The sequence below is a fragment of the Marmota flaviventris genome, chromosome 2 (assembly GCF_047511675.1).
Source record: "Marmota flaviventris isolate mMarFla1 chromosome 2, mMarFla1.hap1, whole genome shotgun sequence".
NCBI classification, from domain to species: domain Eukaryota; kingdom Metazoa; phylum Chordata; class Mammalia; order Rodentia; family Sciuridae; genus Marmota; species Marmota flaviventris.
In genome coordinates, this window is record NC_092499.1 from 1,973,965 (window position 1) to 1,999,037 (window position 25,073).

The following is a 25,073-nucleotide window of genomic DNA, read 5'->3' on the forward strand; positions in this document are numbered from 1 at the left end:
CGCCGGGCGCGCTCCGCCCTGGCCGACGGCCGCGCGCTGGGGGCGCCCGGGGCGGCGGAGGCGGATGTGGGCGGCGGCTCGGGCGCGGGGCGGGCGCGGGGCGGGGAGAGGGCGGGCCGGCGGCGGCGGCGGCGGTGGCTCAGGACCTAGGCGGCGGGCGGCCGGCCCAGCGCAGCCAGCGCGCCCGGAGAACGGGAGCAGGCGGCCGCGAGCGAGCAGCGCGCACCGGCGGCACCGCGGCGCCTCGCGAGGCCCGGCCAGCAGCGCCCGCCCCGCCGCGGCCCCAGCCGGCCCCGCCCAGCGCCGGCCCGCGGGATGCGGAGCGGCGGGCGCCGGAGGCCGCGGCCCGGCTAGGCCCCGCTCGCCCGCACGCGGCGGCCCGGTGAGTGCCCGCGCCGCTCCCGATCTGCCCCGCGGCGGGGCCGCTTTGTTCCCGGCAGGGCCGCGGCGCGGGCGGGCCGCGGCGGCCGAGCAGGAAGTGGCCGAGCGGCGGCCTGGGCGTGGGGCGCGAGGCGCGGGGCGCAGGCCGGCCGCGCTGGAGGCCTGCGCGGGGCGCGGGGTGCCGTCCGCCCGCCAGGCCGCCCCTTGACCTTGGCAGCCGCGCCGCCGCGAGGGGCCCGCGCCGGGAGAGGAGCGCTTCGGGGCGCGGGGGCCCAGGAGGCGGCGGCAGAAAGGGTGGTTGGGGGCCGGGAGAAGGCTCGCCCGGGCGGCCTGCAAGCCTGGGGAGGACCTGGGAGGGAGACCTCGTTCCCCGTGGACAAAAAGTTGTCTGTGGGGGCAGGGTGCCCAGGTTAGCCCACAAAGGACTGCTGGCCCTCTGGGCCCGGAACTGCTTCCTGCCCTGGGTGGGTTCTGGAGGCCTGGAGCCACTGGGGCTTGCCCCGGGGATTTGGGCTCCTGGGCCAGCTGGTGGACTTGTCCCCTGGGACTGATTCCTGATTTGGGCCATGGTAAGCTGGGTGGACTAAGGCCTGTGCTCTGTGGCCAGATCCCCACGCCCTGTCCATTCCTGGGCCCCCATGGCCTGGTTGCAGAGGGCCAGTCTTGCCTGCAGAGCCCCTCACCCAAGTGAAGGGCGGGGCATGTTGATGGGGCCCCAGCCTAACATGCCACTCACAGACCTGTCCTGGGAGGGAGCTCTTCAGAGCCTTGTGTTTCTATAAATGCTGTGACTTCAGTAATAATAGCAACAATAGGCCCTCATGGTGAGGCGCGTGCCACAGAGCCCAGAGGCAGGGTCCCTGCGGAGGCCGTGCCTCTGATTTGGTGTGGACACTGCTGTGTGCATGGATATATTTTTACATACATCTCTGGACAGCTGTCTGACTGTCAGTAGCAGGCCTCAGGCCTGGCGCGTGGGGTGGGGGACATCGGAGTTTTCCAGTCCAGCTCTGCCTGCAGGCCACGCCCAGAGATCCCCCTGTGGGCCCTTGCTGGGCCTAGCCCTCTAGTCCTGCTTCCTGACACTCCCGCAGGACCTGCTGAGCACCTGGAGTTCCTCAGAGTTCCTCAGGGCCAGGCGTGGTCTTCCCTGTTGGGACATTTGACACAGGCAGCAGGGCCTTCCTGCTGTGTCAAGTTAGTTTAAGACAATTAAGGCAAAGTGACTCTCAGGGGGTGCCTATCCTGTACCTCAGGAGGCCAGAGAGGTGGCCTGTGGCAGTGTCTGGGCTGCTGTGTTGGGATCCATCGCACAGTGGTCCTCAGGGGCCTCTCCTGAGCCTGTCTTTAGAGTGCCCTCCTGGAAGGCTGCTGGCAGGCAGAGTGTCCGAGCACTCTTTTCCAGGATGCGCAGAGTTGGCGACGTGGGAACTGGGCTTTGAGGGATGCCTAGGAGTTCTTCCAGCTTGGGAGCTGTGGAGAGGGCCCTGTGGGATCAATGGGCAAAGTGTACTTTGGTGATGGCTGGCTGGTAGGCCACTGCAGGGCAGGGGCTTGTTCAATGTCCCTCCTCCCGGTCCCTGGCCTCCTGAATGCTGTAATTATGGGTCTGAAACCACCCTGCTCTGGGTGCTCCTTACTAACAGGACCATCTGAACATCTCTTTGTCCCCAAGCCCCAGTGCGGGGCCTGGCAAAACCAGAGATGCCTGGTACATGTTGGCTGAATGAATGAACCAGATTCAGAGTGGCAGGGGCTCTGTGGTTTAGGAGGGGCCTGGGGAGGTTTTCAGTCTCACCCTGGAGGGCTCAGCCTCTGCTCTCCTGGCCCTGCCTTCTTGTTTGAATTTCTGCTTTCCCAGTGGTGGGAGCAGGAGGGAGGAGCCCCGGGGCCCTGCCCTGGGGATCTCAACCTGTGACTGGAAATGACCTGGACAGGGAGAGCAGAGAGGGTCACCCTTTCATCAGGGTTGGTGAAAGGGCAGAGGGCTGCCTGGAGGAGGTGTTCTCTCAGCTGGTGCAGCAGGTAGAGGAGGCTGGGATACCCCAGAGGGCTTTCTGGGGTGGAAGTGGTTTGCACCTAGACCTGGGAGGTGAGCGTGGCAGCTGCTCTGAGCACATGGGTTTGGGGAGCAGTGTCCAGTGGCGTGGGCTTCTGCCTGGCCTGGTGTTGTGGGGTTTAGGCAGGCTGGCAGAGGAGGGTGGGTGAGGATGGGGGCTGGGAGCCGGGAGGGGCCACAGGGAAGGCAGACCCTGGCTGAGATGGCGAGGAGCGTGGCCACGGGGCTCTCTGAGAGCTTGGGGGGCGCCCCCAGCAGACGGCCCTCACACACTCTCTGTTGGCTTCTTCCAGAGGCTGCAGCTAGGCCGCCAGAGCCCAGAGGGAGCCTGCTGGAGGAGCGTGTCTGCACCCTTGGGCCGCCCCGGCCAGCGGGGGCCACGGACACCATGAACGACGTGGCCATCGTGAAAGAGGGGTGGCTACACAAACGAGGTCAGTGCCTGCCCTCAGGCTGGCCCTGGGGGGCAGGGCCAGGGAGTGAGCCCTGGTCCACCTGGGGTCCTGGAGCCAGTGGGGCCGCCGGCCTGTGGGCTTCCTTCAGGTGTGGGTGCTTGTGCCAGGCCAGCTGGGAGGAGGGGCCGCTTTCCTGAGGCTCCTGGGCCCAGCACCCCTCCACAGTGTGGAGGTCACAGCCTTGTGGGCCTCCTGAGTGGGGGGGGAGGCCCTGTGCAGGGCCTGCTGTTCGGGCCCCTGCCTGGCAGGGCCTGGTGGGCGGGGCACGCCAGGCCGCTGCAGCCTTCCTCCTGGCTTTCCTGGAAGGCAGCGAGGACCCAGCAGTTCCAGGCCTGGCACGCTGGCAGCCTGAGGCACTGCCCAAGGGCTCCTGAGGGCAGGGCAGGGCAGGCTGCTGGGCTTGGCCTGTTGCCCACCTGAGGCCTGGACTCCGGGGAGGGGGTTCTGCTCCACCCAGGGCCCTGGCCGACTGGGGCCTGTTTGTGTTGGAGCTGCAGAGCTGGCCGCCCCCCGCCTTCCCACTCCTGCGGCCCTGCAGCCCAGGGGAAGGGCGCTGCCCAAGGGGCCCAGCAAGGAGCAGGGGAACAGGACCTGAGTGCAGCCCTCGCCTTCCCGCTGTTCTCCCCTCTGTCCTGCTGGGGGTGGGCTTCACATCCAGGGGTCCTGGGCAAGCCACTCCCTATTGTACCAGGGCGGGCATTAGCCTGCCCCCTTCTGACTTCCTCTTCCTGCAAACCTGCTCCCCGGGAAGTTCTGGCGATCCGTGCCAGCAGCTCACCACTCCTCACACTCCACCTCCAGCAGATGAACCCCGTGTCTTGAGGGGAGGAGGCAGCCCCAGGCCCCCCAGACAGGGAGTCGTGGTGGAAGTGGGCATCGTGAGGCAGGGTTCTGGGGGACGTAGGGGAGCTCCCCAGCAGGGCAGGTCTGGGAGCTACTGGAGGAGGCTGCAGGGTGGCTGGGAGGTGCCAGGGCCCAGGGCTTGAGGTGGGGATTGAGGGTGTGGTCAGCTGTGTGCTGGAGCTCGGTTGGTCAGTGTTGCTGGGCCTGGGTCCATGGAGCCATTGCCTACTCTCCCAGGCCCTTCAGCCACATCTCACCCTTTGTCTCATCTCATAGCCCTGACCCCTGACCCTTTTCTGTGCCCCAAACAGTCTGCTTCCTTGGTGAATGCTTGTTGAGTGACTGTTAGATTTAGGGCCAACCCAGGAGGTGCCTGGCCCCAGTCACACAGGGCCTGTGGCAGCCAGCCAGACTTGGGTAGGAGCACTTCTGAGGCCTGGGCTCCTGGTGACCAGGTTACCACTCTGGTTGTACCTTCGGAAGGGGCCTGGGGGGGGGGCAAGCGGGCCTCAGGGGGCATCTGAGAGACCCCATGGGGCTGCTCTGTGCACTTCCAGCACCTCGGGCCTTGGCTTCCCCATTTACACAGTGGGAATGGGTGGGGTAGAGACCTGGTGCAGGGGGCTCGTGGTCTGTGGGGGTCCCCCTGCTTGTGACGCCCTGCCCTGGTGGGATGGAGGGGGGACCTTTTAAGTGGGGGTTGCCGTCCAGGCAGTCTCAGCAGCCTCCAGGCCCTGCTGCCTGGTGCCAGCCACACCAGGGGAGAGGGTCCTGTCCCCAGCCCCACTCGTCTTCCTCTAGCCCCAGCCCAGGGGCATGGGCTCTAGCAGGGTGGCCGGGCATGGGAGGTGGACTGCACACCTTCCTGCATGGTCCCTCTGAGTTCTGCTCTGGCCCAGGGCCCTTGCTTGGACTGCCCTGCAATGCCCTGGACCTCCCAGTGGGAGGGGGGGGCGACACAGATGTCCTCCAGGCCCTCCAGCCTCTGATGCCCTGGCCACTTGTCTTTGTACCTGGGAGTGACCTGTCCAGGGTGGGCCTGGGCCTGCCTCTCTGCTGGCCTCCCCTGCATCGGGGACCTGGAATACACTGGTTCTCAGCCCAAGTCCCAAGGCACAGCCCACCATGGCCACCTGGGCTGGCCCCATGTAGGGTGACCGTGCCTGCTGGGGCTGTGTAGGTGTGGGGATGAGAGTGGATGCGTGTCCTACCACAAATGAGGGGCCAGACGGCCATGTCTGCAGACCAGGCCCAGGCTCTTTCTCTTGCCACTGGGGTGGTGGGCACCTCTCTCTGTGGAGTGGCCCCAGGCGGCTTTCAGAACATGCCTGCCGGAATCACCCACACCAGAGCCAGAGCTGCTGACAGACTTGCAGCTGTCCAGGCACCCCTGGGCCTCCACGTCCCCATGTGTCTAACAGGGAGCCATCCCGGGATCATGGACGCAAGCTGCTGAGGGCCAGAGCTCGTGGGGAGGTGGCCCAACCAGGCAGCCCCAGGTGGGTTGTGGAGGAGGCTGGGGTGGCCAGGCCGATCAGTGCTGCCCGCTTCCCGTTTCCAGAGGTCTGCCTCAGGTGAGCTCCTGGGAGCAGGCATTTAGGAGCCACCCTGGGGCAGGTTGCAGGTGGCTGGGCTTGGCCCAGGGCACCCAGTTTTCAGCCTCCAAGTGGAGAGCTCTGTGCTGTGCAACAGGCCGGCTGCGCCACTGCTTTTGGAGTGTGGTCCCCTCAAAGCCTGGGCCACCTTGGTCCCCTTGCCCCAGTGCTGACAGGTCCCACTCCACCCTGCCCTGTGGACAGCCGCTCTGGTCAAGCCTCCAGCCAAAGACCCCACTGTCGTCCTCCTGGCCATGCTTGTCTTCAGTGTCCCTGACTCACGGCAGGTGGCCGGATGAGGAGAGGGAGGGGAGGGTGGCCAGGAGGCTGGGTCAGGATGAACTCTAGAAGTAGAAGTGTGTGCTGACCGGTGGGCACCTCCCAGTCTCCCAGGGGCCAGCAGGGCCCAGCAGAGGAAGCAGCCTGAGGCCATGGAGTAGAGGTGGAGGGAACCAGCCTGTCCCCTCTCCCAGACGTGGTCGCCTGAGTGGGTCTTCAAGGTGTGTGTGCCTGGGTGTGTGCAGGAGGCCTGCTGCGACCTCATTTGGACTTTCTGGGTTTCCCTCTTGTGTGTGTGGTCCTGAGCCTGCGCCCAGCAGTGCTTTACCTACCGCTAAGCTACATTCGCGACCCTTTTTTTTTTTTTTTGAGAGAGAGAGAGAGAATTTTTTTTCAATATTTATTTTTTAGTTTTCGGCGGACACAACATCTTTGTTTGTATGTGGTGCTGAGGATCGAACCCGGGCCGCACGCCTGCCAGCCGAGCGCGCTACCGCTTGAGCCACATCCCCAGCCCCTCGCAACCCTTTTTAATTTTTATTTTGAGACAGGGTCTTGCTGCTAAGTTGCCCAGGCTGGCCTGGGACTTGCCATCCTCCTGCCTCAGCCTCCTGCGTAGCTGGACTGCAGGCATGTACCTGGCCTCCGTTTAACTTAACACCTGGAAGCTGGGCCTCTGCCTGGGGCCAGGCTGCCCCATCCTGGAATGGACCTTCCCCCTGACCCAGACCCCTTCAGGCATAGTGGGGATACTGAGGCCTGGCTCTGGCCCTGAGGGCCTCCTGGGTATTGTCTCCCTCCTACCCACTCTGGTTCAGTCTTGAGGTCCTGGCACAGGCTGTCCCTGTGGGGGGCTCTGGGGTGCAGAGTGGTCCACTTCAGTGACACAGACCCCCGTGCATACCCAGCTGTGGCCCCGGCCATGCTGTCAGCTAGTTCCAGGGTCCTTGTGTGGGCAGGGGTCTGCACCCTGAGGATACAGCCCAGCTCCCTTTCTCCTGGGAGGCCGCAGCTTTGCTGAGCGGACATGAGTGGAAGGTAGCCTGTGGGGCCAGTTGACCCGTGTCAGCGTGCACAGCAAGGGTTGCAGGTCAACTGCTTGGTGCAGAGGTGGGGGTTGCTCTGCAGAACCACTGAGGGGAGCCCCCCAGAGGCCCCTGAACCTGGGAGCAGTGCTGCCAGCTTCCCTGGGGTCAGGTGTGGGTTGGCCATAGGTGCTCCCTGGGGGCCCTGCTAGGCCCTTGGCCTGACCAGTGAGCACCAAGTGTCCCCCTTAAGGAGGACATGTGCTGGCCATGGGGACAGCCTGGGAGAGATGTGTAGGTGTGCAGGGAGAGGGCGGGCCACGTGTGCCAGCCCTTGAGCCCAGGGGACGGGCCTGGTGACCTGGTGCTTGGCCGATGGCGGTAGCCTTGGCTTGGCTGGTGGGGGGCCGTTTCCTGCTTGGTGAATGTGTTGCGCTCACCCTTCAACACAAACAACAAAAGAGGAAGCTGGGCAGCCTCACGCTGGGGGCGTGGGGTCACTCACCAATGGCCCAGCCTGGCCCTGGGGCCGATGAGCCTGGTGGCTCTGAGTGGGGAGTGCTCTTGCTTCTGCTGCCCGGTTGCCTGTCCTCTTTGGGCAGGGGTGTCCTGTAGGGGGCCACACTCTATGGTGGGGGTCACAGGGAAGGATGGTGTGAGTAGGAGCAGGGCCCTGGGGCCACCTCCTGACCTGCTCTGCTGTCCACCCTGTAGGGCGGCATGGAGAGCACTGGCAGGAGGGACACTAGGCCTGCACAGGGGCAGAAGTGTGGTGGGACAGCCCCCAGGTGACTGGCCACCCCCTCTCATCAAGGCCTCAGTGGGGGCTCTTAGAAACGCCGCAGGGAGGGGCTTGGCAGGGCACTCACCCCTCCCCGGAACACCAGGCGAGGCCCAGGGCCAGTGCCCAGCTTTGGGCCCTCCTGCAACAGGAGTGGGACTGCTGCCCGCTGCCCAGGACTGCCCCACAGCCATAAGGCCACTGCTGTGCCCACTTGGCACACCCCACCCAGAGGCTCCCCCAGCCCAGAGCTGGCCCCAGGCCCCGGCCAGGATGACCCTGCCTACTGGAGCACTTGTCCCCACTCAGGCTTGTGTGGCCCCTCTGTCTCCCTGCCTTGGGGAACTTTAACCCTGGGAAGTAATAATAAGTCTGTGTCTTAGAGACATTGTCATTGAGGGGGGTGGGGCTTGGGGGTGACCTGCTGGTGAAGAGCTCTAGGGTCACGTCCCCTCCCCTTGCCTCCCCTGCAGGCCCAGCCCCTGCTCAGGCCTCCCATAGCTTTGTCAGGGTTGGGAGGAGGTGGCTCCCAGGCTTCCTCTCCACTCCTCCTCCTGAGCTCCCTGTCCCCCACAGGGTGGCTCTGCTTGCTCACCCCATCCTGGCTCCTTGTCCTCTGTCCTACTGGGAACCTCATTACCTCTCTTGCTTGGGCCCATCTGGGCTACGTGCGGGGCCTGCAGGCCCTGGACCGGAGCCCCTGGGCCTGGTGCTGTGTGGGGGTCCAGGCCGGGACTGGCTGGGGCAGGAGCCCCCTCCTGGAGCAGGACAGGAGCAGTCCCCTGTCCTCCCCGCCCCTCCAGAGCATATTCCTTCACGGGCCCCTTCGCGTGGGCTGAGTGAACTGCCCCTGCTGTGCCACCCTTAGGTGGGGAGGCAGGTAGAATGGGTGGCAGGAGGCCCCAGTGTGTGGGTTCTGACACAGACTGCAGGCAGGGATGGCTTGGCCAGAGCAGAGTGGGTGGCACCTGGTCAGTGGGCTGCAGCTGAGTAAGTAGGGTAGCCAGAGACAGGCAGGTGTTGGGCTGCCAGGTGGGGGTGACCTGAAGCCAGGTGGTGGGCATGGGGCAGGGCTGCCTGCTGAGTGCAGAGGCCGTGGACACTGCTGAGTGGGATGATCTGGGGGACAAGAACCAGCTGTGTCCTATAGGGGTCCAATATGGCCCCTTTCTGCCAAGGGGTGGGTGTTGTGCAGTGTCCTGGAGGATGTGGGGTCTGTGGGAGAAGGGCTGGGTGGGTGGGACCTGGTGTGCATTCTGCTGCAGCTCAGCCGGAGGTTTGGGGGCCGCAGTTTGGGGGATAGGGCCTGGAGGACAGGCCCCGCAGTGCTGCCCTGGAGTGGCCAGAGGAGCTGAGAGGCCCCGTGCTTCAGCCATACCTTGGCAAGAGTGGGTGATGGTGCCAGACCCGCCCTCCCCTCTCCCACCTGTGTGTGCATTGTTGCCAGCCTGCGTGAAGACCAGAGACCTGTGAGGAGCTCAGGGTGTGTCCCAGCAGGACCTGGGGCTTTGGTCATATCTGCCTTTTTTTTTTTTTTGGTACTAGGGATTGAACCCAGAGGCACTTAACCACTGAGCCCCATCCCCAGCTCTTGTTTTATATTTTATTTGGAGACGGGGACTCCCTGAGTTGCTTGGGGCCTTGCTAAGCTGCTGGCACTGGCTTTGAACACGTGATCTTCCTGCCCCATCCTCCTGAGCTGCTGGGATTGCAGGCGTGCACCACTGCACCTGGCTCATGTCTGTGACATTGAGGGTCCCTCTGAGTCTTGGTTTCTGTAGAGAGCTAGTGGACACAATGACCCCTGCCACCCAGCTGGGCTTTCTGGGAGAGTGGGGCAGGATCTCCGGCTGGAGAAAGGTGCAGCCAGGATCTGTGTAGCATCAGCCTCTGCTGGGCAGGGGCTGGACACCTCTTTGACCAAGGATGCTTGTGCCCCATCCCTATTCAGACCCCAAGTGCCGTCTTTAGAAGGGCTCATCCAGGGAGCAGCTCGTGTGCCCTTGGCTGGGCTGTACCAGGCCGAGTCTGTGGCCTTGATCACGTGGCCTCTTCCCTTCCTTCTCTGGCTCGTGGTCACAGGGTCCACCTGCCTGTGGACCCTGCTGGGATAAGGAGCAGTGGGACTCTGACCCAGGCAGGGGCCTGGTACATTGGGCCTTGGAGATGACCCGTGCTGCCCACTGCCCACCCAGCAGGCAGCGAGGGCTGGACACATAGCCCGTGGGCTGCTGTCGGCAGGGCCGTCTGCTCAGTGTGCTGGAGAAGGTAAATGGGCGCCTGGCAGCTGTCGGTGGGCGATGGATGTGTCTGCGGCAGGGGACCGTGCGGTCCCGCTGTCAGCTGGCGCCTGCTCCCCAGGCCTGCTGGGGCTCACTTTGCTGTGGAGAAACAGCTCGGTGCCGCCTGGCCCCCTGCCAGCTGCCGCCTGTCACCGCCGCTGTGGCAAAGTGTTTATCCAGCAGTTTCCCGAGAACTGGGGACTTTCAGAGGATGTTCATGGAGCTCAGGACCTGGCGGCCTGGTGGCGTGGCTTGGAGGGTCAAGAGTCACAGCAACTCAGGAGGGCCCAGGTGGGGCCTGGGCTGTGGGTGCCCCAGGACCCGTGGCCCAGCGTGGAGAGGGCAGGCCTTGGCCTGTCTTCTCCCCAAGCACTGGCCTTGTGGCCCTGATGGTAGCACTTGGGTTGTGGGAGGTTGGGTGAGGAGACTTCCTGGAGAGGCTGGCCTGCCAGAACCTCAGCCTTCAGCATAGAAGGGGCTGACCCTTAGGGATACTGAGGGACCTAGGGGCTGCAAGAGGATGGGGGACACTGCCTGCCCTGTATCCAACTCCTTGTGCCTGGATCCCCAAGTTGTACACGGGCCATGGCGGGTATGGACTTCTGCTGGCTATGTGTATTCTTTCTCTGGGCCTGACAGGACCCGGTCTTGGGGGTGGGCACAGCAGGGGTCCCCTCCCCTCCTTGGCTCTTCTGCCTCCAGGGAAGGCTCTAGGGAATCCTGGAGGCTGGTTGAGGTCTTGCCTCTGCCCTGCCCAGGAGTCCTAGCATTGGAGTGGGGATGGGCATGGGCCACCATGTCCTCACAGCAGGCATAGGGTCCTGACTGACTGCCCACGGGAAGTGGAACTGCTGCAGTGCTGGGCTGAGGCCCAGGCTGGGCTGCACCCGGCATGGACTGTGGGTCCCAGCTGAGCTCCGGGGTGTTGTTGGGGGTGCCCCGGGGCCTGGGGGTTTGCTGTGATTTGCCGTCCACCATGTGGAGAGCAGGAGAAGGCCCTGGTTGTGCAGAGCAGTAGGGACCCTGTCTAGGGGTGACAGCCTGAGGGGCAGTCTTGGCCTTGCAGCTTATCACTCCCTTACATCTGTCTGGAACATGGGCTCGCTGGGGGACCTTGTCCTTCTGCTGCCCTGTGGGCTGTTCAGGGAGAGGAGGACACTGGCTGGCACAGTCCCTCCAGGCTGGACTCCCACCCAAGTGCAAGACATTCAGCAGCTGTGATGGGGTCTGGAGCCTGGCAGCCAGGGTGAGTGCCCGTACCTCTGGTGACACTAAAGAAGAAGGGTGGCCCCTTTGAGTCAGTCTCTTCCTGTTGGTGTGTGGAGCTTGGTGAGACTGGTGGAGAGAGGCCTGGATCTGGCACTAGAGACCCAGGGGTGGGCAAGTGCTGCCCCACAGGCATCCTGTGACCACAGGGGACAGGGCAGCCATGTCCTCCACCTGTCCATCTTGTGCCACTCAGCCCTGGAGTGAGTGCTGTTGTCTGAGCCGGCTGCTGGCCTAGCCTTCTGTCTGGGCTGAACACATTAACATGCAGGCCGTGGCCCATGCTGCAGCTGGCTTGGTGGACACCCTGAGTGACGGCCCGGCTGGACATGAGGTGGGGTGAAGAAAGAGCTGTGTGTGTCCTGGAGCCTTGGCCCCAGGGCCCTGCTCCCCTCCGGAGGGTTTTCCTGCGTGCCAGGCTGCTGCAGGCAAAGGCCTGCTTAGGTCCTGTCCTTGTCCCTCTGCTCACCTGGGTCTCCTGGGCCCAGGGCCTTGAAAGCTGGGAAGGGGAGGATACCGAGTCCCTCCTGAGATCTCCCTAGGTCTGGCTCCTAGAACCTCCCGTCCTAGGGTGCTCAGGGGCCATGGGGGCTGGGACTGTAGAGCACGAACTGGGAGGAGACAGATCTGGGTCAGGGCTGGGAGCCAGGCGGGCGCACTGAGTGCCGGGTGGTGCTGGGGGCCGTGCGGGGCACACAGGGGGGCCGTGGTGGTGGGATCAAGATGGATTTCCGGGGCGAGCGGGTGCGGTGCTCATCAGCCTCTCTGCTCAGTTAGCGTCCTGGGGAGCGGCAGCTGGCGAGATGGAAGGCACTCCATCAGGGGCCGACAGCTCCAGACTGGCGCTGGCGGGTGGGCACACGTGGGGGGTGAGGGGGCAGGATGGGGTGGGCATGCAGCCCCCCAGCCAGCTCTGTCTGATCTCTGGAGTCTCTGCTGGCTGCTGCACCTCCCAGGCCCTGAGGCCACAGGGACGGTCTCCTGGAGGAGCTGCAGGTGGGGTGCGCTGACCTAGGCAGAGCTGGCCCGGGGTTTGTGCTGGGGGAGGCCAGTTGCTGGGGTTTCAGACCCCATTCTCCAGCGTTGGCATTGGCTATTAGGCAAGGCCCCAAGTGGCCATGGGATCCAGGGCCAGGGGTGTTGGAGCTGGGTTGGCAGTTGCCCTGCGGCCACGTGAGCTGTAGGCCAGCAAAAAGCGGGTGACATCTTTCCTTCCCTTGGAGGTACCTTCCCACACGTGAGCTCTGCACAGCATCTCGGAGAGCTCCTCCCTGCCCCTTCCTAAGTGCTGAGGACAGGTTCCTTGGGCTGGGGGTGTGGCCTGAGAGTGGGCTCTGGCCACTCTGGGGCTGGCGAGGGGCCACTCCCATGACAGGCACTCCCACTTCAGGCCATGCAGAATGAGGCCAGGCCTCTGCATTGCTTGTGGAGCGTCTGGCTGCAGTGTCTGCGTAGTGGGAGCCAGAGGGAGGGGGAGCCCAGGGGGTGCACTGTACCCAGAGTTCCTTCAGCCTGCACCTGGCAGGTGGGTGGCCTCAAGGGGGTACAGGCTTCTATGCAGGAAGGAAGTGGCTCTCAGAGGGTCCCAACCTACAGCACCAGGAGGACAGTGCTCCCACCTGGAACACCAGGATGCAGTGTGCCTTGGATAGAGAAGGCAGGCTGGCCAGGACCCTCAGGGATGTGGGGAGAGGGGCAGCACCTTTGCCTGGCCCTCTGTGACCCATACACCCCAGGAGATGATCTCCATGGGCTGGAGCCTGGTCCCCTGGGTGCCTGGCCATAGCAACTATGCCGTGCATTGGGGGCCTAAGCACCTAGGCCTCACCCTGCTGGACCCAGTGGTAGATGGCCTGGTGACAGAGCCATTGCTTGTCCCCCACGTCCCTCCAGGTGCCCTCGTCCAGAGCTCTGTGTGGCAGGAGGACCCTGCCCCACGGGCCGGCTCCTCTGCCCTCTGCCCAGTGTCCCTGCAGATGAAGAAGTCGCCTCATTAGTGAGCTCCCCGTTGCTCTTCAGACTCCTTGCTCGGCAAAATGTAAATGAAACATTTTTTCCGGGTGTCAGTATGAAAAATGACAGTCACTGTGAGCTCACAGAGGACATCTGCTCTGGTTCCTACGTGTGAACGCCTGCTTACGGCTGATGTTGCAAAACTTGAGGTGGATGTTCCTGTGCACCTGGTTGACCCAGGGCAGTCCCAGCCTGGGTCCTGATGCCCACGGTGTCCAGCTCTGGGTGCCTCCTGGGTCTGGTTCAATGGACGGTGCCGAGGTGCACTCCATGCCCCCAGTCGGCAGCTCTGTCCCTCTGGCTGACTCTGGCAGAGAGATCAACTTCTGCCAGGAGCGTGGTGCTCGTCCTCTCCCCTCCAGACACCAGGTTCTGGCTGTGGTAGGCAGCCACACATGCCATTGTCACCTGTGGCTGCCATCTGCCAGACCCTGCGTGCCCTCTGGCCCCTCCCCATTTCCCCATCAGTGCTACTCCCCGAGTCTGGGTGCCCTGGCCCTGAAACGCCAGCAAGCCTGCCTCCCCATGGACCCAGCACTGTCACCAGCAGCCCACCCCAGCCTGCTGCCCATGCACATGTCCTGTGGGGTGGGGCCAGGAGGGGGTTGACATAGCCCCTCACAGCCCTGTCCCACAGGGGAGTACATCAAGACTTGGCGGCCACGATACTTCCTCCTCAAGAATGACGGAACCTTCATCGGCTACAAGGAGCGGCCCCAGGATGTTGACCAGAGGGAGTCCCCCCTCAATAACTTCTCTGTGGCACGTAAGTGTCCCCCTGGCCACCTTGGGTTGGAATGAGGTGGCTGAGCAGGGCTAGAGCTTTCTGTGCCCACCAAACTCTCTGCCAAGGCCCTCTTTTGGCCTCTGTGTCGTCCCTGGGAAGAGGCCTAGCAGAGCTGGCTCCTGTCACCTCTGTAGGACTGCTGAGCGGCCAATGCTGACTGGGCCCGGGCCATCCAAACTACTTCCCAGCCCTGGTGCTCTTGCTTGGAAGGACGAGGGGTCTCACCTGTGGACAGAGCCTGGCCTCTGGGGAGACTGGGCCTTCCTCTGGTTGGGGCTTAACAGAGCAGCCAGGGGCACCCAGTGGGATACCCCCTGGTGGGGAGGGCACAGAGAGAGAGCACCACCTCCCTTACCCCCTGAGCCCTGGCCTGTGGGGCCTGTTGTGCCTTCCTAGCTTGTGTCCCACCCTCCTGATGGGTGAAGGTGGCAAGGCTGTTCCAGGCTGTCTGCTGGAGGCATCTGCAGGTTCCAGCCCACACGAGCCAGAGTGATTGAGATGCTGGGGCAGGTGTACCTCCAGGTCTGGTCTGCTTCCCATGGGGCCACCCTGTGGCCCAGTCTTCCCAGGGGCTGGCCCAGGGTGCTGGCCAGGCATGCAGGTGTGACTGTGTGGGTGGTGAGGGATCAGCTGTGGGACATCTGGAGCAGTGGGCTCAAGGCAGGCCTCTGGGATCCGTCTCGCGCTGCATCTGGATGTGCAGTGCGATGCCCCAGAGCTGGGTTCTACCCCTGGTCCCTTGCTCATGTCACCCTTCACACCAGGTGGCTCCGCTCACCCTCCTGGGATCCTGGGTCCTCTAACCCCTCCACCCTGCTTGTCCCCGGGGTTCTGGGGCCTTGGAGGAGGAGATGTACAGGTTGCCATCCCCAGGCTGGATGGGGAAGGACCCCCACCTGCTCCTCACCAGCCCCTCCTTGTGCCTGGCGCTGGGCTGAGGGGAGGACGTCAGCAGCCCTGCCATCAGATGAGGCTCCTCATCAGGGAGCAGAGGCCTTGCCCTGTGGGGCTCCTGGTCGAGGGGCCTCCTGTGGGGGCCTTTTCAGGATCAGATTTCTCTGAGCCCTGATTTCCTTTTTCCTGGTTCCTCAAGCTGCTGGCCCTGCAGTGGTGGGGGACATCCATACGGGAAGAGACCCAGGAAGCAGACCCCCCATCCCCTAGTAGGGTCCCCGCAAGCTCTCCCTGGTTCCCCTCTGTGGGGTGGGGAGGAGGCCATATTCCCTGGGTTCCCAAAGCACCCAAAGCAGGGCCTTGCTGTCGGGAGGCAGCCCTGGCTGAGGGCAGGGAAGAGGAGAGGGGCTCTGGAGGTGGCACACAGAGGACGGTGCCAGCCTCTGGGGCCTGCGAAGCAGCAGAGCATGGAGTGGGCGGCTGTGCTGTAGCCCCCGTCCAGGAGCTTCTCTGAGGATGGGATCTGGTGTGATGGGGCGAGACCCCAGCTCTGGGCACTGCCTCCCACTGACAGGCTTTCTGGGAATGAGCGGGAGACCATGTGCCCAGATGACAGGGCCCAGGCAGGTTTCCCACCGGGCTGATCAGGTCCTTCCCCAAGGCTGGGCCCCAAGCCCCTTCCCAGCCCCCAGGCCTGGCAGGCGGCCCCTTGCTCACTCAGTGGAGCCAGCCAGCCCCTTGCGTTGCCAGGGCCCAGACGATGGAATGCGGGAGGCCCCTGGGCTGGCCCCTCAGCCCCTCCTGCCCGCAGAGTCCTGCTGAGACACCCTCTCTGCTCATAGCACTCATACCCCTCAGGGCCTGGTGTGTCCCCCACAATCCAGCCATGGCAGGTGTGCATGCTCCAGGTGTGTGCGCACCAGGTGTGAACTGCTCCAGGTGTGTGTGCTGCAGATGAGCATATTCTGCAGGTGCTCTAGCTGTGGCTGGGAAAACAGCAAGAGATCCCTGCACCGGGTAGGAAGGGCGGCTGTGGCCCCCATCTCCATGCACCTCCATTGCCCTCCTCAGGGCTCTGGCACTAGTTGGGGCTCAGAGACCACAGGAAGCACTGGGGAGGGGCGATGGTGTGGGGCTGACTTCATAGCCCCGGACACCCTCTCAGGGTGCCTTGCAGCTCCAGAGTAGAGTGTCCCAGCTGGAATAGGGCCCTAGTCCCTGTGGCAGCACTGTAGGGAGGTCAAGTGCAGACAGATGCTCCCTGCCCACCCAGAATGCCAGTTGATGAAGACAGAGCGGCCCAGGCCCAACACCTTCATCATCCGCTGCCTGCAGTGGACTACGGTCATCGAACGCACCTTCCATGTGGAGACGCCTGAGGAGCGGTATGTAGGGTGCGGGCAAGGGCCTGGCTGCAGAAGGTGGCCTCCAGGGTTGGAGATGGATGCCTGGGTTGGCCCTCCTCAGAGGCCATTTTGCAAACTAGCCCAGGCCTGTAGGGTATGGGTGGGGAAACTGAGGCTGGAAATGAACACAGGGTGGGAGGGGATGCTATCCTGCTGGGGTTGGACCTCAGTGTCCTGGAATGTGTGCAGTCTAGGCCAGGTAGCCCCTCAGGGCTCTGCCTGGGGTCAGACAGCCGCCTGAACTGGAACTGCCAGCTGGCTGTGGGTGATGCATGGTGGAGTCCCTGCTGGTGCCCAGAGCCTCACTTGAGCCCCTGCAGGGAGGAGTGGACAACAGCCATCCAGACCGTGGCTGATGGACTCAAGAGGCAAGAGGAAGAGATGATGGACTTCCGTTCGGGCTCACCCAGTGATAACTCGGGAGCAGAGGAGATGGAGGTGTCCCTGGTCAAGCCCAAGCACCGCGTGGTGAGGCCCAGCTCCTGCCTCTGCTGACAGGAGGCCTTGCTCCCTCCCTGGACATCCCCTTGTGTTGGAAGTGAAGTCAGGACAGTGGCCAGAGGGCCTGGGGTGTTGCCCAGTTCTGCTGTGAGCACTGGCCTTCCACTTGTCCCACAGGCCCACAGGCCCACAGGTGTGAGGGTGGGGCCCCAATCCACACCTAGCCTGCCAGAGGTGATACAGACCCCACCACCTTGTACACTGTCCAGCAGATGGTTCTGCCCCCGGGGCTGGTGGTGCTGAGCAGGGTGCTGAGCAGGCTCTGCCCACTGCCACAGACCATGAATGAGTTTGAGTACCTGAAGCTACTGGGCAAGGGCACCTTTGGGAAGGTGATCCTGGTGAAGGAGAAGGCCACAGGCCGCTACTACGCTATGAAGATCCTGAAGAAGGAGGTCATCGTGGCCAAGGTATGGGGTGGGCAGCATATGGGGCAGGGACAGGGGACAGGGTGGCCTGGGTGCTCACCTGGCCTTGCCTTTCAGGACGAGGTGGCCCACACACTCACTGAGAACCGCGTCCTGCAGAACTCCAGGCACCCCTTCCTCACAGTGAGTGGGCGCCGTCCTGCCTAGGCAGGGAGGGGCAGGGCAGGAAGACACTAGCACGGGGCTGCTGTCCTGTCTTCCAGGCACACCCAAGGGCTTCACATGTGGCCAGCGGAAGGTTGGGTGAGAGGGCACCTGGTATGGGCCTGGGCAGTGCTTGCTGGCTCAGTGTCCACGGAAGGCAAAGCAGGTGACCTTGGTCTTCCACCCTGCTAAGGCCCTGGGCCCCAAGCACCCCACACCCTGCCTCTCTGCAGACCTCTGTTGAGGTGCAGGCTGGGTGTACCCCTGCCCTGGGGAGCTGGCCCAGGAGTGGCACATGACCAGGGGCCTGTAATATTTCTGAGGGAGGCTCAGCATTGGTCATTAGTGGGCCTTCCCTTTGGACGAGGCTGCTGTGGGCACAGATGGGAAGGTAGCCCTGGCAGCTGGGAGCCTAGGGCCAGAAGCCCCAAGCCAACGCTCAGCTTCTTACCTGATTCTGATGGCCCCAGAGCCTGGTGCACTATCCACTTGAGACCCTAATTTTCCCTTGGACTTGAACCCAGACCCCATATTGCTCGTCTTTAAAACAGGCCCTGTGCCTCTTGGCTGCCTGGGGCCAGCCTGGTGGCCTGTGTCAGGCCCTGGCTCCAGCTGTGCTCCATTGCAGGCCTTGAAGTATTCCTTCCAGACCCACGACCGCCTCTGCTTCGTCATGGAGTACGCCAATGGGGGAGAGGTAGGGCTGGGTGAAGTGCTGGGCAACGGGTGGGTGGACGGATGGCTTTGCTGCCTGAGGTGCCCAGCTTCACAGTGGGACAGCTTCGTGGGTGGCGCTTGTCCCTCTGGGGGCCTCAGCCGTCCTGCTCCAGCGCTGTGGTGTTTGGGGGTAGTAGCTGCCTGCTGAGGTGACCCCTCCCCTGCCGGGGTGGGGCGGAGCCTCCTGCCGCCCCTTAGGCTCCCCTCCCGCAGCTCTTCTTCCACCTGTCCCGCGAGCGTGTGTTCTCCGAGGACCGGGCTCGTTTCTACGGCGCAGAGATCGTGTCGGCCCTGGACTACCTGCACTCCGAGAAGAACGTCGTGTACCGCGACCTCAAGGTGCGCCGCGGGCTGGCGGGAGCCAGGGGTGGGGCTTGGCGTCAATGACCAGGGCCTCCCTGCACAGCTGGAGAACCTCATGCTGGACAAGGACGGGCACATCAAGATCACAGACTTCGGGCTGTGCAAGGAGGGCATTAAGGACGGCGCCACCATGAAGACCTTCTGTGGGACACCCGAGTACCTGGCCCCTGAGGTGGGTGTCCCCACACGTCATGTGTGTACCATGGCACTGAGCACCCCACCCTCTTGCCCCTCCTCTCCGGTGTCCCGGCACGCTGTGACACTGAGCCCCTGTTCAGGTGCTGGAGGACAATGACTATGGCCGGGCCGTGGACTGGTGGGGGCTGGGCGTGGTCATGTACGAGATGCTGTGCGGCCGCCTGCCCTTCTACAACCAGGACCACGAGAAGTTGTTTGAGCTCATACTGATGGAGGAGATCCGCTTCCCTCGCACGCTGGGCCCGGAGGCCAAGTCCCTGCTCTCCGGACTGCTGAAGAAGGACCCCAAGCAGAGGTGAGGGCGCCAGCCTGGCTACAGCTTTGCTTCTGGCCCCGCCCCAGGTGTGCCTAGAGCTGTGCCCAACAGTGTGGGACAGTGCTCATCTGTGGCCTGCGCTCAGCGTCCTCAGGGGGGGCAGGCCCGGGCAGAGGGGCGGGGCAGGCCCGGGCTGGGGGGCGGTCCTCAACCTGCTGCAGCTCTAACTGCGGGGCTTCCTACAGATGTTCAGAGGGGTCCCACCACAGAGGTGCTGCCCAGCTGAGCGTGGCCTGAGCCTCTTGCTTGTCTCCCTGCAGGCTCGGCGGGGGCTCCGAGGATGCCAAGGAGATCATGCAGCACCGCTTCTTTGCCAGCATCGTGTGGCAGGATGTGTATGAGAAGAAGGTGCCAAGCTCCCCATGCACCCAGTCACGACTGGCTCCTCCGCTGCGAGCATGCTCACTTCTGCACATGCGCACAGCCGCCTGGGCGCACACCCTTCCCTCACGCACAGGGTAGTGCGTGGCTGATTGGCACACTCGCCACTGGGCCTGCCGAGGCCCGGCGACCAGGAGCTTTGTCCATGCCCCTCTGTGGCCTGCACTCAGAGGGTCTGATACAGCAGCCGTCCTCCTGGAAGCTGGTCCAGCCCTTCCTCCTCCCCCAGAGGAGCTGCACACATCCTGTGCCTCGCCTGCACTGCGTCTGGTGCCAGTACCAGGACCCCTCCCCAGCACTGCACGGGTGGGGGCTGGCTGAGGTGGCACCCCCTGCTCGCTACCGGTTCCTCCAGGGTTCGACCTCAGGCCCTGCTGCTGCTAGGAGAGCTATGCCCCCTTGAGTGTGGGGAACAGCACCGGCTCTACCAGCAGTGTGGAGTCCACCAGCAGGCAGAAGGGCTGTACTACATGGGTCCTGTCACTGAGCACACCCTTGTTGAATGCCCATCACAGTTCACATGTGGCTGATGGGTTGGGCCCATGCCTCAGTCCTCCCTGCAACACAGGGTCCCTTGCTCTTGCCCAGCTTCCTGACACCTTCTGCCCAGCCCTGACCCAAAACCACACGAGTCCTCTAGGGGTAGTCCTGTCGTAAGGTGACTAAGGACAGTGCCTGCCTGTGACCCTGGGGCCACTGGAGGTCCTCTCCCAGCTGTGTTCTTGCCCAGCTGAATGCTGTGTGCTCCCTGGGCAGAAAGAGGCAGGCAGGCTCACCCGGTGCCCTGGCCCAGTCTGCTTTAGACCCTTTCCGTCCCCATTCTTAAGAAAACCTGAGTAAATGACAGCCAGGGAGGGAACAGGAGTGTCCCTCCCCTTACTGTTGGGGTTCCCGGAAGCACCCCTCCCAGAGCTGTGCCCTTCTCAGGATGGCAGTGCTGCCTGGGGGAGCTCAGGCGCTGGGAGGGTCCAGCTCCTCCTGAGGTGGGGTTTGCTGGGGAATGGAGGGAGGCCTCTAACCTGTCTTTCCTGTCCCCCACTGCAGCTCAGCCCACCCTTCAAGCCCCAGGTCACATCAGAGACGGATACCAGGTATTTTGATGAGGAGTTCACGGCGCAGATGATCACCATCACACCGCCTGACCAAGGTGAGGGAGAGCCGCTCTCTCCAGGGCAGACTGGGCACTGCCTCTGCCTGGGGCAGCAGTGTCTGGCTTTATTGGCTTCAGATGCTTTAAGATCCAGTTCCTCTTGAAGGCTGGTAGTGACCAGGGCAGGGAATTGGCATTCTGAGGGCCAGGCTCATGGCTTGTGGGTGGGGGCCCTGCTGCATGATGGGTAGCATTGGATCTGAGCCATCTTTGTGGCCCCGCAGATGACAACATGGAGTGCGTGGACAGCGAGCGCAGGCCACACTTCCCCCAGTTCTCCTACTCGGCCAGTGGCACAGCCTGAGGGCCGCCAGGAGGGCCTTGGCAGCCCTGTGCTGCGAGATGTCCTGGACCCAGGAGCCTCATGTGGACGATCTGTATCTGATGGTCTCATTTTCAGACGCATTGGGGAGGAGCTATGCCAGCCTCCACGGGTGGGAGGATATTCCTGCTGTGGATGGCATCCTGCCTCCCCGCCAGGTCAAAAGGAAAACTCTTCTGCAGTTTTTCTTAATTTATTTCATCCGATTTGTTCTCCAGATATGGCCTTGGCCCTCAGAACATTAAATTCCCTAGGAGAACGTTAAGGACTTCTGCAGCCCCCTGCAATGTGGGCCTGTGGGTCTGGCCACTGCCCTGTCTGCCGCCATCCCTCTCGGCTATCACCTGCCTTTAAGGACCAGGCCCCTGCCCCGGTCTGGGGGCACCGGGAGCACCTTCATTCCCTCAGGAAGGCACATGGCAGCCCCTAGCCCAAGGACTGTGCCTCTGAGGAGGTCCTTGGAGCTGGCCCCACACGGGGCTGGGGGGTGGGCCTGACAGGGCAGGGGAGCGAGTTTCAATTGTTGCTGTCTATTCTGCTGTGTGGAGGCACTCGGGGGTTCATCTTAGTGACAGGAAAGCCCCCTCCCCTCGGGTCATGGCCTCCACTCAGATGGTCTCTTAGCACTTGTCCTTCCAGATGCTTTACTCCAGGCCGTGTCCTGGCCCTCCTGCCCCTGGCCAGACGGCGCCCGCTGCTGTACCACGCCGTTTTTTACAACAGTCAACTTTAGCATTTTTACTATTATGATACTTTCCCTCCAAACTCTTCAATAAAAATTGCTTTTCAAGTTTGTGGCTGGCTCTGCTGGGGCTGGGTGGGGCTCGTGGCCTAGGGAAGCTGGCACTCCAGGCTCAGCAGGAGCCCTTTCCTCACAGCCCAGTGAGTTCAGGGGTGCAAGGACTTGGCTAGAGGCCCAGCGACTGTCCTGAGACTCCAAGGGAAGATGCTGCTGGGCACCAGCACTGTTCCTGCTCCCCTGTACCCAACCCTCTCCCCCAAAGGCTGTCCAGGCTGCCTGCCAGCTCCTGCTGCTGTTTGTCAGGCAGAGCAGCTAGAAAGAGCAGGACTCCCAGAGAGGATGGAGCAGGTTGCAGTGATGACCTGGGCCACAGTGCAAGAAGGCTCCAGGAAGCCCCTAAGAGCAGCCTGATAGAGGACAGAGCCAGGAAAGGCTGCAGGGGGAGGGGCACAGCTAGAGCACCAAGAACCAATGGAGTCCAAGCAGCTGGACCGATATGCTGTTGGTGCCACCTGCTGGACACCTGGCAGAACTGCACCCTCAACAAGGCCAGGAGTGGCTCTTAGGGACAGGCAGGGGCCCACAGGGCCCTGCAGCCTCAGCTTTTTCATGGCTAATGGCCTGGACTCCCTGCAGATGCGCACAAGCAGAGCCCAAGGCTGGTGGGTGTGCAGGGATGGCAGCTGGCCCCTCTCTGAGAAGGGCTGGCTGTTCCACCTTCACTGGGGGTGGGATGGGGGTGACAGTGTGGACCTCTGGTAGCCAAACAGAGCCATGTCTGGAGCAGCCCAAGTTCTCTGGGTGGTCCAGGGTCTGGTTCCACCAGGCTGAGTTTCAAGCCACACCAGTAAGAACTCAGCTACTCTGCGGGAGGACACTGCATCTGGAGGGCCGGGTTGCACATCTGCACATGAGCAGCAACGAAACCAAAGTACAGCAGCCACGTGCCACCCTCACACTGTGCAAAACCCAACCACCATGGCTCATGTGGTATGGAAAGGGGGCAGCTGCAGCCAGGGCTGCTCCTTCCACAAGAGCCCCTGGGGACACTGCTACTCAGAGTAGGCCTGTTTTGTGTCCCTGTCACAGGCAGGCAAAGCCCTAAAGGAACAAAGGCAGGGATTGAGCCCACCTGACCTTCCTTGCCGTCTGTGGCAGAGGAATGGGGGAAGCAGTGTGGGGGGGTTGCAAGGAGCTGAACGTTTTGGGAAATTCCTAGAAGGCACAGGTGGCCTCACAAGGGGCAGCGCAGACCTAGAGTGCAAGGCAGATGAGAGGGGCAGGGTTATGTGGCCCCACAGGAGGCTGCTGCACAGCAGGGTCCAGCCAGGGAGACTCAGATTCTGCCAGGAGGAAGCAGCTGTCCTCGCTGGGTTCCCTGTGCCCAGCACAAGGCAGGCTCAGAGGGACGGGAAGATAACAGGAGAGGTCTTAGCACCTGGGACTTCCATGTGTCAGCAGGTGTGGCTACCGGCTGGGCCCGCCCTGGTGACAGGATGTGCTGGGCGTGCTAAGGGCTGGGCGTGCACTTCCCTGGGATGCCACCACCATGAAATCTGCCCAACGGCAGATGCTCATCCCACCCTCTGGCTTCTAACTTGGTTCTTTGACACTCAAGCGGTTTTCTTCTAGACCATCAAGACAGCTCTGTGGGTTGAGCCCAGGCCTCACACAGGCGGGGAGAGCACTCCACCCCCTGTCTACATCCCCAGCCCTTTTAGTTTTGAGATAGGGTTTTGTTAAAAGACCCAGGCTGGCCTCAACCATGGTCCTCCTCCCTCAGCCTCTTGAGTATTTGGGATTACAGGTGTGTGCCACTGCTCCCAGCTTAGGTTTTTCTTTTTTGTTAAAAAACAACACAACAAAAAACAGGCCCAATGGCCTCTGCCCTGTATAGCTGAGGTTCTCATTTGGACTTTCACATTTAACGTGGGTGATGGTGAGCTCAAACATGCCACCCTGCTACTCCTGCACCATCTGTTCTCGGTCCCTTCTCTCCTTTTCTGCCTTTGGGATGACTTCCTTATCACCCCATTTTCTGGTCTTTACCGGCCTACTTCTCTGGGCTTTCTCAGCAACAGCATCTCACTCCAGGACACCGTGCTGCCGTAGAACACGGGTCTGCCCAACACCAAGAAAGCGCAGCTGCAGGCTGTGGGCGAGGCCGGGCCTGCTGTTCAAGGTGTCTGCCTGTGCCTGGGCCCTCACGCACAGCCCCTGGGAACCTCCAACAGGGCACTCCCACTTCTTTCTTGGCCTTAGTGCCTTAGTATTGTCATCATAAATGTTGTTTGCATTTATCATAAAATCCCAAATACATTTTTGTTTGAACAAATGCTTTTTGAAAAATTATTTTTGTTGTGCTAAAGATACAAATTTTACATTATAACCTGCAGTTAATGGCATCAAGTACAGGAAGCTGTTGAGCAGAAACTGCTGTCTCTTCTGGAAGCTTCTGTCTCCACCAATCGACACTGGGCCCTCAAGCAGCACCTCCCACTGCCCTGTCCCCGGCGTCTGCTTTCTGCTGCTGCTAGTCCCACTGCTCAGGGCCTCAAGGCGGGTCGTGCAGTTTCTGTCTGGCTGGCTTTACTAGACGCAGCAGAATTTTTCAGGTTCATGTGTGGCAGCGATATCAGAACTCCCTCATCAGGGCACGGGCTCCTCACTGGATGAAGGCCATACTGAAGGTGTGCAGTACAGGTGTGGCATTTCCTGGGGTCAGTAGGGCTGGACCCTCTGCTGACAGCCACTGGTGACTCTTCTACAGAGAAGGGTCTACTCAACTCCTTTGCCCATGTTCTCGTGTGGCCTTTGCGCTGGGTCTTTGGCATTCTCACCACATGGCTGGTTGTCCTTCCCAGAGATCTTAAAACAGCCTGGAAGCCTACCGTGTCCACCACCCTGACCGCCAGGCTCTTCACATAGGCCTGCTTTCCCCCTGGTACAATTTCCTCCTGTCTGAAAGCTTCTTTGACATTCCTGTCATTCTTCTACAGCCCCTGCCTGTCTGAAAAGCATTTCTCTTTCATTTTTGTCAAAAATTTTCAATGAGTTTGTCCATTTGTTGCTAGGGACAAAACCACAGTATGGGTAAGTCACAAAAGAAAGAGGTTCACTGGGCTGGTGGTTCTGGTCCTCGTCAGGCAGCTCTGTGGGGTGGCACAGGGAAGCCTGGGACCCACCCAAGGTGTCTTCAGTGCAGACTGGCTCTCCAGGTCCCCATGGTCTGCTCCTGGGGCACAGCACAGGGGACTTGAGGCTGCCTGAAGCGCGGTCACGGTGCTATCCTACTGTGTTGTCCCACTGTGCCTGCTTGGTCTCCAGCGATCCTCTGCTGCTGTTCTCATCTTTATCCTCCCAGCATAGAGTGTCTTTTTTCTCTGGCTGCTGAAGAGTTTCCTTTTCTGTTGGTTTCAGGGAATTGGCTCATGACGTGTGTAGCATTTTCCTCGGGGCCATGTCAGGCTTCTTGCATCAGTGGGTTTATGATTCTGTCAAATGGGGACATTTTATAGCCACTTTTTCTTCTAGCAGCTGTCCACTCCCACCCCAATTCCAGCCCCCAGGCTGACCCAGGACTCCACTCAGCCAAACCCTGCTCTTCTGAGGCTCTGCAGCACCCTGCAGGCTCGCAGTCTCTTCCGCGGTGTCCACCCTGTTCCCCACCTGTCGCCTAGTGAGGCACCTGGGCTGCGCTGCCCTCACCCGCCTCCGCGAGCCCCAGCTTCCTCTGCTTTCTGAA

General features: G+C 62.3%; 1 protein-coding gene across 2 annotated transcripts; it reads left to right on the forward strand.

Annotated features, from left to right (window-relative positions):
• The first annotated feature begins 290 nt into the window (after positions 1-290).
• Positions 291-21,376, forward strand: Akt1 (AKT serine/threonine kinase 1). Of its 2 annotated transcripts, XM_071607468.1 has the most exons (14): positions 291-382; positions 2,734-2,874; positions 13,617-13,745; positions 15,934-16,045; positions 16,387-16,534; positions 16,846-16,977; positions 17,053-17,118; positions 17,768-17,836; positions 18,070-18,195; positions 18,263-18,391; positions 18,498-18,712; positions 18,994-19,081; positions 20,159-20,261; positions 20,489-21,376. In XM_071607468.1, the coding sequence occupies exons 2-14, from the start codon at positions 2,829-2,831 to the stop codon at positions 20,566-20,568; spliced, it is 1,443 nt and encodes a 480-aa protein (XP_071463569.1). In that variant the 5' UTR covers positions 291-382; positions 2,734-2,828; the 3' UTR covers positions 20,569-21,376. The 2 variants fall into 2 exon arrangements, with proteins under 2 accessions (XP_071463569.1, XP_027802379.1); XM_027946578.2 differs by lacking the exons at positions 291-382; positions 2,734-2,874 and adding an exon at positions 12,903-13,004.
• The last annotated feature ends 3,697 nt before the right edge of the window (positions 21,377-25,073 follow it).

Excerpts from the sequence above, each read along its gene's own strand:
- Akt1 (XM_071607468.1), top strand. The coding sequence starts at position 2,829 with ATGAACGACGTGGCCATCGTGAAAGAGGGGTGGCTACACAAACGAG. Across the intron at positions 16,535-16,845 it reads TCAAGCCCAAGCACCGCGTG|ACCATGAATGAGTTTGAGTA; the intron begins GTGAGGCCCAGC and ends CCACTGCCACAG. Across the intron at positions 17,119-17,767 it reads CCAGGCACCCCTTCCTCACA|GCCTTGAAGTATTCCTTCCA; the intron begins GTGAGTGGGCGC and ends GCTCCATTGCAG.